At 42.6% G+C, this 14,198-nt stretch overlaps 1 protein-coding gene across 3 annotated transcripts in view; it reads left to right on the forward strand.

Annotated features, from left to right (window-relative positions):
- PEAR1 (platelet endothelial aggregation receptor 1) overlaps positions 1 to 14,198 on the forward strand; it is a 114,008-nt gene that overhangs the window by 82,028 nt on the left and 17,782 nt on the right. For 2 of the 3 annotated variants that reach the window (XM_069949741.1, XM_069949742.1), the window contains exons 9-13: positions 3,154 to 3,258; positions 6,427 to 6,639; positions 7,096 to 7,270; positions 12,036 to 12,156; positions 12,481 to 12,644. In XM_069949741.1, coding sequence (XP_069805842.1) covers positions 3,154 to 3,258; positions 6,427 to 6,639; positions 7,096 to 7,270; positions 12,036 to 12,156; positions 12,481 to 12,644 — 778 coding nt within the window. The remainder of the gene's footprint in view (positions 1 to 3,153; positions 3,259 to 6,426; positions 6,640 to 7,095; positions 7,271 to 12,035; positions 12,157 to 12,480; positions 12,645 to 14,198) is intronic. The other variant, XM_069949743.1, reaches the window with a different exon arrangement.

A 14,198-nucleotide genomic window follows, 5' to 3' on the forward strand; every position in this document is an offset into this window, starting at 1 on the left:
TGACAGGCATCCCCCCCATCAGATTAGAACGGCATACATCTGCAAAAAGCTGCACATTTTTGCACAAAGCTGGTGATTTGTGGAAAAATCAGCTTTTTGCAAAAGTACAACCAGATGATAAATCCCTAAAACAGCAAGTACCAGAGATTTGTAATTTACTTCTATTTAAAAAATCTCCACTCTTACTGTACTTATGAGCTGCTGTATGTCCTGCAGGAAGTTGTGTATTCTTCACAGTCTGACACAGTGTCGCGGAACCTGCTGTGATTTAAAATAAAAATGTAAAACACCAAAAACCAAAAACCAGACTGCCCTGAAAAAAGTCATATTAAAAATTGTAACGTGGGTTTTCACAGCAAAAATCTGGCTGTATATCTAGTCCAGGCTAAAACATACCCTACTCACTTAGAACCATAACACGTTTGTCAAGTACTCTTTAACCCGACTGATGCCATCCACTATATATATATATATATATATATATATATATATATACACACAAGTATATAACTGCTATTTAACTTCCCCCTAGGTACAAGAATATAACAAACATTCCTCTTATGTGTAAGAATAAAGCTACATTTTTACCACACTCTAAGGGGGACATGTATCAAGGCAAAACTGCGTACTTTTTTGCGGAAAGGGGCGATTTACGATTATTTTATTCGCAAAATGGCCATTTGCGAATAAAATATTTGCAAATCGCCCCTTTCCCCCAAGTACGCCGGGGGGGGGGGGGGGGGGGGGGCGGGGAGGGTTTGTGGAGGGGGTGGAATGGGGGGGGGTGGAATGGGGGGCGCGGACTCAGAGTCCGCTCAATTTATCATTTTTAACACCAAAAGATACGCCGAAAACCTACTCCACCTTTCAGGTGGCGTAGGTTTTCGGCTGTGCGCTCCGACGCGCACGGGATTTATGTAGAGGCAGTCCGCCTCTACATAAATCTCCGTAGCGCCGCAGATGCGGGGACATTTATAAGTCTGGCGTAAAAAACGCCAGACTTAATAAATGTCCCCCTAAGAGTCCATTTACACAGAAAGATTATCTGACAGATTAACTGCCAAAGATTTGAAGCCAAAGCCAGGAATGGATTTGAAAAGTGGAGAAATCTCAGGCTTTCCTTAATGACCTGATCTCTGTTTATAGTCTGTTTCTGGCTTTGGCTTCAAATCTTTGGCAGATAATCTGTCAGATAATCTTTCTGTAATAATGGACCCTAAGTAAAGCCATTTTATATAGGCTGATTATTGTTAACAAGCATTCTTAAAACAAGTGAGCTAAGATTCGCTAATGGGGTATATATTCCAGCTAAGTTCTTTACATACATGTTACCAAGGTACCGGGCCTTGGTAAAGTAAGAGCCGATAATTCAGCGGTGTTACCTGCAGTAAGTGGTTGACACCTTTTTATAGTTAGTATAGCTGTTTGTAGACAGCTGATCCGGGACGGCTCTTACTGGGAGTTGTCAGTGTTGGGTAGGTGACTACTCCCCTTGTTCCAGGCCACAGTTTGTCCAGCCTATATAGAGCCAGCTAGTCAGCTGGATGGGGGGTGTGGCTGCTACACAAGGAAAAGTGTTTGTCTGCTGAGCTTCACACAGAAGCTACCTGTGTCTCCTGCAAAGTTTTGTGTTTGTTTGCTATAGTGCTAGTGAGGGAACTAACACTGTTTAGGTATTGCTCAGACGAGCAGGTTTTTATTTTACTGTTTGTTATTTTGTACCTGTTTCCATTGCACCTTCACTGCTGCCAATAAAACTACGGAGGTTACCGCATTTAGTCTGGAACCTTGTCTGTGTCTCTCCATGAATGGAAAACCTTACAATATATATATATATATATATATATATATATATATATATATATATATATATATATATATATTTTAACATATATAATGCTGCCCCTACTTTCAAAAATACTACTACAAAAAACTACTACACGATTGTTCCTAGAGGCAAATCAAACAGTAACTGCCTAATCAGGGCCGCTTTAACCAGAGGGCACATGGTGCACGTGCACCGGGCCCTGTGGTTAAAGGGGCCCCCCGAGCAGGGCTCCGGCCACCAGCCTGTCAGGGGGGAGCGCCATGGATGGGTAATCTACTTACCCCTCCATGGCGCCCCCTGCAGGGCCCCCCCCGTCCGCCGCTGCCCCCGCCCGCTGCTGCTGCGGCGCTTCAGCAGCAGCGACACTGACAGAGAGAGAGCCATTGGCTCCCTCCCTGTCAGTCACTCTTGTGGCCGCACTTCCTGCGGTCACAAGAGGCCGCACTCACCCTCTAGCGCCCGACGTCACTTGAGCGTCGGCGCGAGGGTAAGGGGAGTGCAGCCTCTTGTGACTGCAGGAAGTGCGGCCACAAGAGGGAAGAGAAGAGGAACGCGTGGACCCAGGTGAGTAACAGTGTTGGTTTTTTTCAATGTTATATGGGAGGGGGAGCTATATACTATTGGGGAGCACAGGGGGCTATATACTATGGGGGGGCACAGGGGGCTATATACTATGGGGGAGGACAGGGGGCTATATACTATGGGGGAGCACAGAGGGCTATATACTATGGGGGAGCACAGGGGGCTATATACTATGGGGGAGCACAGGGGAGCTATATACTATTGGGGAGCACAGGGAGCTATATACTATTGGGGAGCACAGGGGTCTATATACTATTGGGGAGCACAGGGGTCTATATACTATGGGGGAGAGCACAGGGGGGCTATATATTATGGAGAGCACAGGGGGGCTATATACTATTGGGAGAGCACAGGGGACTATATACTATTGGGGGGGAGCACAGGGGGGCTATATACTATTGGGGGAGAGCATTGGGGTCTATATACTATTGGAGAGCACAGGGGGGCTATATACTATTGGGGGAGAGCACAGGGTGGCTATATACTATTGTGGGAGAGCACAGGGGGGCTATATACTATTGTAAGAGAGCACAGGGGGGCTATATACTAATGGGGGAGCGCACAGGAGGGCTGTATATAACTGGAGGAGCACATGAGGGGCTATATACTACAGGGACACCTTAAAACTATGGAGGCATAGAGGGGTGTAACTATGTAGGAGTACAGAGGGGTGTAACTACTATATAGGGGTACAAGGGACCTAACTACTGTATGTGTTGGAGACTGAAATATTTGTCTGGCAGATTCTGGAGAGAAGATTCACAGCCAGGGGAAGACTTCAAGGTGGCCCAGGCTGGATGGAGAGAAAAAGAAAAGGTGACAGACTCTGATCAGAGAAGACGCCCCCGGTGAGTCACTGGATGTAACTGCACTCTGTTATAGGGTTGTAGTGTTAGGGGTCATGATGTGGCGGTATTATGTAATGGTATCATTGGTGATATCTTTCTGTTTTGTTTAGTGCAGTTTTTATGTAATATGTAATCACTGTATGGTGGAAATAGTGTTATAAAGTAACTACTGTATGTATTGGGGCTCTTGATACAGTGTGGGGGCAAATTCAGTACATTATACAATGTGCCGAAAGGGAAGGGGGGGCCCACTCTTGAGGGCTGTGCACTGGGCCCACCAATGTATTAAAACGGCCCTGTGCCTAATAATGCCAAACAGTTCTCATATCTTATAATAGACCATCACAATTAATACATAACAGTGCCAAATATATCCCATCCAAAACACAGTTCTATTCAGTGCCCCCAAAATGCCACCGTACTGCATAATTACAATAAGGTTATGCTTACACACCATAAAATAAAGGTAAAATACGTCTGTAATTTTAAGGTAAAATATGGATGTATTTTCAAAGTAATAATGCATTCCTTTAAAGTCAATAGGATATTGGCCAGCAGTGCACACACTATATAGAATAACGGTCATAATTAATTACGACTTTACAAATAATGTCAATTAGTTACGATCTGATTTTGCAAAATATGGCTGTTTTTTTCTTTTTCATCTGTTCACACAATGTTCTATATTCACTCAAAATTATGGCTGTATTTTAGTATTATTTTACTGAGCATAAACATAGACTAAAACAGAAACAACCATAAGTAAGTACTGTACGAGGTAGGAGGGTTAACTGTCAGTACTATAGTCTACCCTTGTGCAAAGTTCTTGGCAAGCTCAGCCAATCAGAGTTCAGATTGTTATTCCCTGTCCCCCTGGGCAGTACTTATTCTTATACATGAGGCCATGTATATCCACATTTGCTATTTCTATACTTTGCATTGTTATACAGTTTGTTTTTCAGATGCCTTTGAGAAATTGCTGAAATTAGAAAAATATTTCTACTTTTTATGCCAAAATGGAAATTATGAGCCACACCAGGGTCAGGGATCGACAGCTGTTTGGCGCACACATTGTGACAATAAAATTGTGACCTCCCAGTGTAGTTGTCAGACTCATTGTCAGCTTTGAGGCTACTGTAACATTTAGAGTCACTATTCACAAAGGCCAGGATCCTCAGTGATACGGGTAAAGTGTTTAAATTTTACTGCTATAGATGGCGCCACAGATATAGGCCCCAGTATACTTTCTCCTTTTCCAAACAAGTCCTTGCTCTGGGTCTTGGATTTGTTTGTTTTGCCAACAAGGGACTGTCAGTAGAGATGAGCGAACCAAACTTCCCGAACCGAGATTCGTTAGGAACTTTGCAAAAAGGTTGGTTTGTGAACAAACAGAAGTTTGTACAAGAACAAGCCGAAGTTTGTACAAACCCGATCCAAAATGGCGACTGCACATTGTACATTACATTACATTAAAAGCACAGGTACAAGGGGTTAGCCATAACCCCTTGCAGCTGGGCAATCGGGTGCAAGATTCCCCCAGTGACATCACAGTTTCTCCTTCGCTGTATATACAGTATAGGAGCAAATCAGCTCCTGTACAGTAAACTAAACACTGCTGCCTGACACGTTTTTATAACAGGCCACTTGATGTAACCTGGCAGGTGCTTCGCAGGATTAACCTCACCCAGGAAAGCTGTGGATGGCTGTGGATCACTGATCACAATTGCACGTCATTGCGATCCACTGCTATGCACTCCTGGGTGAAGTTAACTCTGTGATGCACTGGCCAGGTTACATCAGATGGCCTTTTTTAAAACCATATCTGGCAGCAAAATACTTTCTTACAGGGGCAGAAACACAGAAACAGAGATGCAGCTCCCTATGAGCGGAAACAATGCTCCCTATGGGTGTTCACCGTGCTTTTCTGCTTCAGGTTTTAATGCATTTACAAGCAGAAATTCTCTAAATTTAGTGTGCCAGAATAGGTGTACTACTAAGTTTTTCACTCAGGTTCTCACAAAGGGGATGAAGGAGAAGTGTATTATTTGTTTCCCCCACTAGGTGTCTTAACTGTTTTGTGTCACAAGTTGTGTTTTCCTTCTATCACAAGTGCAAGTCTTTTCCCCTCACTTTTCTGCCTATCATCTCTCTCCTCTTTCCATTCTTACACACACACACACAGCCCCACCAATCCCTCACTAATTAAGGTTACCCTATAAAAAGGAGCTAGTTCCTGGTGGGAGGGTTTTTCTTTTTGTTTAGTCAGGAGAGATTGTTAGACCCTCAGGAGGGAGGACGTCCTTTGAGGAAAACCTTGTCAACACCAGGGATACCTTCTACAACACAGAGGGCAATCAACTGGAGTTAGATACTGCCCCCAGTAGGACAAAACAGCAGTAAGGTCTACATATCCTACTGTAATGCAGGGCTATTCTGTGAAATCTTGGAAAGTCTGCTCAACCAAATGCAGAGACCTAGGACCTCGTACTACCCTTGCAGGACGGGTATCCCGACACTATAGGGCGTAAGGCTGTCATATCAAAAGTATCTATACACGAGTACAAGTATCTTCTTCTGTTACTTCTATCTTCAACTATGCTATCCCGGCAGAGTACATTGCTACATTGGACAGGGTCCTCACGGCGTTCCTCTGCTCTACCTTGCTGTCACAAGTTCTCTTACTACCTCCTGCCTGCACCTGACCCAGCAATTAGCTGATGAATGAGCAATCACTCATTTGTCATTTGTCGATGGGATTGCGGGGCCCTAAAAATCAGCAGGCTAATTATTGGGTAAATAAATGTTCCCAGGAAAGCTTATTCCTGATAACCGTGCCAGCAATCAGCATGTATGTTGTGGGACCACTGGTATGCAAAATTCATAGGAATAGTGACCAGATAATCCCTGAACACAAACCATACAGCGATCGATTAATATGTGCTTATGTAAAGACACTGCAAATGAGAGGCACTCTTTCCCATAGCCGCACACCTGGCTGTGTAACGGGCAATGGTAAGTGAATGACCTTTACTATAGTGTGTGTTCACAATTCATTAACAGTATACATAATCTGCAAGTTAGACAAACATATTCTTAGTCCAAAGGAGACTCAACCTAAACACTTCCACACATTTCCACACGTTTATGGTATTATTTGTGTCTCCTCAGCTGCCTGGAGGAATGTTCCATTGGAAAATATGGAAGGGATTGTAAAGAGACGTGTGACTGCGTCAATGCTGTCCGCTGCTACCATGTTGATGGGGCTTGTTTATGTGAAGCTGGCTTCTTGGGTGCCAAATGTGAGGAAAGAATGTGCCCAAATACCAGCTATGGGCTACAATGCCACATGCCCTGTCAGTGCGATGTCCAGCACACCAAGAGGTAAGTTAATGGGGACTTTGCTGCCATATGGGTTCCTACCAAATAAACATATGAGGGTTGTGTACCTTAGGTGATGCTGAGAGAAGGGGTCAACTCTTTTTTAGGGTACAAACACACACACCGTATACGCAGCGTATTTACTGCTGCGATACGCAGCAAATACGCAGCAGATACGCAGCAAATTAGATCTAAATAACTGAACACAGCATTAAATCTGCACCATCAAATCTGCTGCAGATCTGCTGCGTATCTGGTGTGTGTGTTTGTACCCTTAATTGTATAAACTGCCATTGAGGTGCACCCAAAAACTTTATGTATGCTTACAGAAGCCTTAGGCACAGAAGTGAGCCCTCTACTGGTCATATGTGGGGTTTAGAGTACAGTGTTCCCCCATATGAAATTGGTCAAAACATAAAACATTGATGGGATGCCATTACCTCTGTTTTTGTTTTTCAGCTGCCACCCAATGACTGGTGAGTGCACATGCAAACCTGGCTGGGCCGGATTAACATGCAACGAGACATGCCCCCATGGCTTTTATGGAACCAATTGTCAGGAGCCATGTTTGTGTCTCAATGGTGGATCCTGTGACAGTGAGACAGGGCAATGCCGCTGTGCCCCAGGCTTTACAGTAAGTTTGATCCACTGCACTACATAATATAATACATATGGATAGCAATAGGGCATTGGTAGGGGTAATCCTAAATTCAACTGAACCCACCAATGTAAGGACATTTTTAAAAGCATTTTTAAAAAGATGGGAATAACACTTTGTTATGTTACCAGTCTAACCTAGCAAGAAGTGTAGTGCCACCTTACATAGTTACATATTTAATAAGATTAAAAAAAAGACAAGAGTCAAGTTCGACCTACAGAAACCCTACCTTGTAAACACTAAAACACACAATGATATACAGTATACTCCCAAGTTCTGCAGGAATTGAAGAGGCATTCTCATGTCAACTAACGAAGTTATACATGTCAACTTTTGTTTTTTTGCAAAGACATAAATTTAGATAACTTAACTCTATCTCATATGCCGCTCTTTCCCTCCCATTGTTGACAACTCATTGTCTAGGTTACCGGTTACCACTCTGCTCTAAAAGTAGTGGTCTGGCTGCTATATACATACTGTATGTATAGTCTATCTATTTATCTATGTTATACAGTATATATACACACTATGGCTCAGATTTATCAAGCTGTCCTAAACTGACACAGTTTTTTTCCCCCTCCATAGCAACCAATGAAAGCTCACCTTTACCAGAGCCTGTTAATAGTAACATAGTGACATAGTTAGTAAGGTTGAAAGACATGAGTCTATTAGGTTCAACCTAGAGAAACCCTACTGTGTTGATCCAGGGGAAGGCTAAAACCCCTATGAGGCAGACGACAATTGCCCCATCCCAGGGTGAAAATTCCTTCCCGACTCCAAATGGCAATCAGAATAATCCCTGGATCAATATATCACCAGAAATCTAATGCCCTAACTTGCAATATTTTTTTAAAAAAAGCATCCAGGCCTCCCATGAACATATTTAATGAATCAGCCATAACAACATCATGTGACAGAGAGTTCCATAGTCTCACTGCTCTTACAGTAAAGAATCCACATCTGTGCTAGTGGTGAAACCTTCCTTTATCTAGATATAAAACCTGAGCTGTGATTGGTTGCTGTGAGAAAAATCAGACAGTGTAGGATTCGGACAGATTATTAACCCCTTAGCGACCTATGACTTATTGGATACATCATGGTGCCGCGGGGGGTGTTCAGAGAGGGGTCCCCGCCGGGACCCCGCTCTGAACGGCGCCACTCCCGGCTGATATGTGCAGCCAGGGAGCGCCTCTATTAGCCGACACGGGTCCCGTTGCCGCGCCAGCTAATTAAGCCTCTAAATGCAGCTGTCAAACCTGACAGCTGCACTTAGATGCTGTGCTCTCCCTGTCCCTGGTGTCTAGTGGGACGGATCTCCCCCCCGCGATCTCCTCCCCGAGATCTGTTCTTCTGCCCGTGCCGGGCCTCAGCGTCGCAGTGACGCTGATCCCGGCTCGGCAATACATTGCTATGGCCTGCAGCAGGCCATAGCAATGGATCACCGATCTGATGGATCATTGCTGTTTATATACACAGCATTGATCTCTATGAGAGATTAGTGCTGTGTATATACAAGTCCCCCAGGGGGACTTCTAGTTAATGTAAAAATAAAAGTAAAAAATTTTTTTATTAATAAAAAATCCCCTCTCCTAATAAAAGTCTAAATCACCCCCCTTTTCCCATTTTATAAATATAAATAAACAAAGAAACAAACATATTTGGTATCGCCGCGCGCGTAATTGCCCGAACTATTAATGAATCACATTCCTGATCTCGCATGGTAAACGGTGTCAGCGCAAAAAAGTTCCAAAGTGCAAAATTGCGCATTTTTGGTCGCATCAAATCCAGAAAAAATTTAATAAAAAGCGATCAAAAAGTTGCATATGTGCAATCAAGGTACCGATAGAAAGTACATGTCATGGCGCAAAAAATGACACCTCACACAGCCCTATAGACCAAAGGATAAAAGCGCTATAAGCCTGGGAATGGAGCGATTTTAAGGAACATATATTGTTAACAATGGTTTGAATTTTTTACAAGCTATCAGATAATATACATGAGAAAAAAAGAGACAGGGGGCACTTCCTCGTGTTATAAAAGATAACCAGGTGAATGGTAGCAGGGTCTTACAGGGATCCACTCACCTGGATAGGTTGTGCAAAATTTAGGCACAACTCTATATGCAGCATAAAGGGGTGTACTCCGCAGCTGTACTGGGGGACGTCACCACCGACGGTGGGAGAAGCAAATGCAGATGTGTAATCAGCCGATTACAGGACCAAGAGTCGAATCCACACCAGGTATAATAAGCGCAGGAGTATTCAAATTTGCACACAACGGTGCAACCAGGGATCATCCAGAGGTAGATGGCATAGTAAACATATACTCTTTATTGCAACGCGTTTCGGCCCTATATTGTCTAACATGGGCCTTTATCAAGCATTTATCAAGATAATATACATGTTACATATCGTTGTAATCGTAATGACTTGAGGGACATATATAACATGTCAGTTTTACCATAGGGCGAACGGCGTAAATGCAAAACTCCCCAAAATCAAAACACATTCATTTTTTATTTCAATTTGACAGCGCAAATGATTTTTTTCCGGTTTTGCAGCATATTTTATGGAAAAATAATGCCTGTCATTACAAAGTACAATTGGTTTCGCAAAAAATAAGGGCTCATATGGGTCTCTAAGTGAAAAAATGCATTCACTTTTAAACATAGTGGAAAAAGCAAAAGTGCAAAAATGAAAATTGGCTTTGACCTTAAGGGGTTAAAGGGGTTATCCAGCGCTACATAAACATGGCCACTTTTCCCCCTCTCTTGTCTCCAGTTCAGGTGTGGTTTGCAATTGAGCTCCATTTGAGTCCCAAACACCACCCAATCTGGAGACAAGAGAGGGGGAAAAGTGGCCATGTTTTTGTAGCGCTGGATAACCCCTTTAAATCTGTGAATGTATACTATTCTTTATATATACTAGCCAGACCACTGCCTGCAGTGTTAGTGCCACTGCCTGGCATCTGCTGTTGATAGAAACGCTTCTGTGGCTGATAATCGGTAAAAGTGACAGTAATCAGCTGAGAATTAGGAAATGTCCAATCCTCGGCTTATTGCATCTTTTAAGCCGGCTATAGGCTATGTTCACACTACGTACATTTTAGGCAGTATTTGGTCCTCAAGTCAGGTCCTCATAGCAACCAAAACCAGGAGTAGATTAAAAACACAGAAAGGCTCTGTTCACACAATGTTGAAATTGAGTGGATGGCCGTCATATAACGGTAAATAACTGCCATTATTTCAATATAACAGCCGTTGTTTTAAAATAACTGCAAATATTTTCCATTAAATAACGGCCATCCACTCAATTACAACATTATGTGAACAGAGTCTTTCTGTGTTTTCAATCCACTCCTTGCTTTGGTTGCTATACAGCCTCAAATATACAGCCTCAAATATACGTAGTGTGAACCCAGCCTTAAAATGTATCTCTATGGGCTGCGCATCTCCCTGTGTAAACTCTTTACTGTAAGAGCAGTGGAACTGCTGGAAGACTGTGGAACTCTCTGCCATATGAAGTTGTGATGGCTGGGTTTTCGAACAAGGTCAAGTTGGTGGCCTCCTGACTGAAGGAATGGGAATGTTGTTTTCATTGCTTAAAGGAAACCATACAGCTAGGCTTAAAGGTACCTTATAGCTGCTGGGCGCAGCTCTCCAACTCACTCTTCCTCAGGGAGGTGATTGGTTCCCTTAAAGGGAATCTGTCAGGTCTGTACCAGGTGCAGAGCTGCAGGCACAGGCAGACAGGTGATAGGGAGATGAAACACATGATGCCTTTGTCTTTACTGATGGCCATTTGCAGAGTTGAAGTGCCCCAGAGTTGATGCTAAGCCACAGCATGCAAACCTTTCCCCCACCACTCCACCTGGAGGCTTGGCCCTGTGTGGGAAGTTAAGAGGTGTGCATGCTGGGGCTCAGAATTACTTCTGTGGCATTCAGCTTCCAAGGAAAGTTTTATTTTATAACTCTGCAAATGGCCATCAGCAAAGACAAAGGCATACTTTATTTTATCAAATATCTGCCTGCATCTGCAACTCTGTTTCTGGTACAGACCTGATCATTCCCTTTGCTTCTATTGTTCTGAGAGGGCTAAGACACTACCAGAGCTGTCTGGCTCAAGCTTACCGCACCCCATCGAGGAAATATGATGGCCCATGTATATGGGGAGGTCAGAAGGTGCCTGGTTTTTATTGCCATATAAATAGTGATGTAACTTAGATTTCTTAGGGTAAAAACTTTTAGCACTCACTGTTCAGGGAGAGAGGGGTTACAGCTATGAAAAGATTACCTCCACAGTCCTGTCCCCTGATGTAAGCCACAGCCTGAAGTGGATCTGCCATGATTTGGAAGCTGAGGGAGACTTTCTGGGTCATAGTACAGGGCTGTAGACCACCCTGTGCAGGCCGTGGCCCTCCCCTACTTGCCCTCCCACCCAGTACAGGTTGCTCTTAAACCAAGTTACAATTTTGAAAAACTGTGAGCTCTTCTTGCAAAACGCTTGTAATCCAACTTACTCTTAAACCAAGGTACCACTGTTAAAGGGACAGTTAAGCAAGCTCTCAGCCCTCCTTATTTAAAAAGATGGTGATATGTGGGGGTGACGGTAAATACAAGAAATTCGCCCACTTTTATCTATGCACTACTCAGTAGCAGCTTGTTCATATGGTGTAGTCACTTATGCTTGGACCTTGCTCACAAATAATCCATACTGACTACCATTTTGTTACATTGTGTCAGGGAAATCACTGTTCTCACTTCTGTCCTGATGAAACCTTTGGAGATGGATGTTCTCAGATGTGCAAATGTGTCAACCACCTGGCATGCTCCCCTATAGATGGCTCTTGTGTGTGTAAAGAAGGTAAGTGCTCATCCACATATACACCATTCCACTGCTAAGAATATCTGCAATGTAGGGACATATATTTAATCTGATGCTTTCCATGTTTGATCTTTATGGGCAGCAATATTCACAGTCTCTGATGACAAAGTGCTAATATTTTAATGACATATTAGGGGTATTTGAAGGTATTTTTTGTAGTAATGTATAATCCCTTTAATTATGAGTAGTGGTTAAAAGCACAGTGTGGACCCCCAAAATACTGAATTAATCATAAAGTGATCAGCTGGCCATGTTTAATGAAAAATAAAGTGTTACCATTGAAGTCAATGCTCTTTATTCCAGGTTGGCAGAAAGGGGACTGCTCTGTTCCATGTCCTAATGGAAGCTGGGGCTTCAACTGTAACAGGACCTGTGAGTGTGCCAATGGTGGATCCTGCAGCCCCATTACTGGACACTGCACCTGTACATCTGGGTGGTATGGGGAGAAGTGTGAACTGCCGTGCAAGGTACATTTCAGATCCTGCCACTGCCATCCTCACACAATATTTACAGATATATAGTTACATAGTTAGTACAGTTGAAAAAAGACACATGTCCATCAAGTTCAACCTAGGAGGGGATTCACTGTTCTCATGGTAAAGAAGGCTTGTCGCCTCCAGAGATTTAACCTTTTTTTCTCCAGGCAGCGCCCTATTGTCTTTTGTGGGGGTTTTACCTGGAACATCTTATCTTTTTATATATTTAAATAAATAAATGTTAGGGTTAGTGCCTTTATAACAGTAATAACCCCCAAAAATTGCACAAATAGATGAAAATATATAATAAAAGTCTTAATTTCAATAATCAATTCATAAAAACACATAAAATAGAATATGGGATAGAACACAGAGGTCAAAACCAGAGGGGGAGGAAGATATCAGTGTGGTGTATTAAGAAGTACAATTAATATAGAATGGTATACTGTGGTGGATGTTGGTACAAGCAGTGCATGAATTAATTTTTGAATAAATTAAACTAAACTAAAGAGGGGAACTGTATGTAACCCCTACATAAATTAATCCAATTATCACAATGGAATTTATAGAAAACCAAATTTAGGATAACAAAATAAATTCATGTGCAACCATACAGGTGAATTAAACAAGTGAACACCAAACCAACACTGAAATCTTACCCCCCGTCTGGCACAACAGCCCTGCCAGAGGGGGGTTAAGATTTCAGTACATAGTCTGCACATAGCCTTAAACTGTTGGGGTGGATTTACTAAGATTGTCTGGTTTTCAAGGACCCTACAACTCTGTGGTTTCCCAGACCAACAGATTTATTAATGTGTCTGATTGCCCTTATTAAATCTGTTGGGTTTTTGACATTACAAAACTAAACCCTCACCATCCCGCTACACCAAAAGTGGCTGATTTTTAGAATAGAAAACCCTTTAAAAAAGGTTGTTTAATAAATAAGTGGTTTTAAATTAACATGTTCACAACATGCCCACTTTTGTGTTTTAAAACATAAAATGATGGGTGTGGGGTTTTTATTTTCGAAATTTTTGTGGCGCATGACATTAGTAAATGTGGTCATGGAAACACGTTAGTAAATCATCCTCAGTGTGTCTATAACAATGTAATGTATGTGGCTCCCATAATGTCATAGTGCCACCATAACAGTGTCAGACACCATGCATCCACAACATGGTGATGCATAAACCCATCATTGCAGTGTCAGAAGCACTGCTATCATGGCAGTCAGACACAGTGCTCAGTATGAGATACAAAGCCCACAAAACAATGTCATGCACAGTGCTTTTTTAACAGTGGCAGGCATAGTGCCATTAATAGTTTTAGACTGTTCTCATAACAATATAACTGACAGTGTCCCTTTAAGGCTATGTTCACACTATGTAAAACAACGGCCGTTGTTTTCACTGGCCGGAATTTTGCGTTTTATTTGTTTATTATTGCCTCCTAGCGTGTTTTTAACCGGGCTGAAACATGTCATTTAATTGAAATACTGCGACTAGCCCAATAAACCACTCAGTAAATTTTTTACATTAAAAGTTT

This window comes from Dendropsophus ebraccatus, chromosome 13, assembly GCF_027789765.1.
Source record: "Dendropsophus ebraccatus isolate aDenEbr1 chromosome 13, aDenEbr1.pat, whole genome shotgun sequence".
In the NCBI taxonomy this organism is placed as follows: Eukaryota; Metazoa; Chordata; class Amphibia; order Anura; family Hylidae; genus Dendropsophus; species Dendropsophus ebraccatus.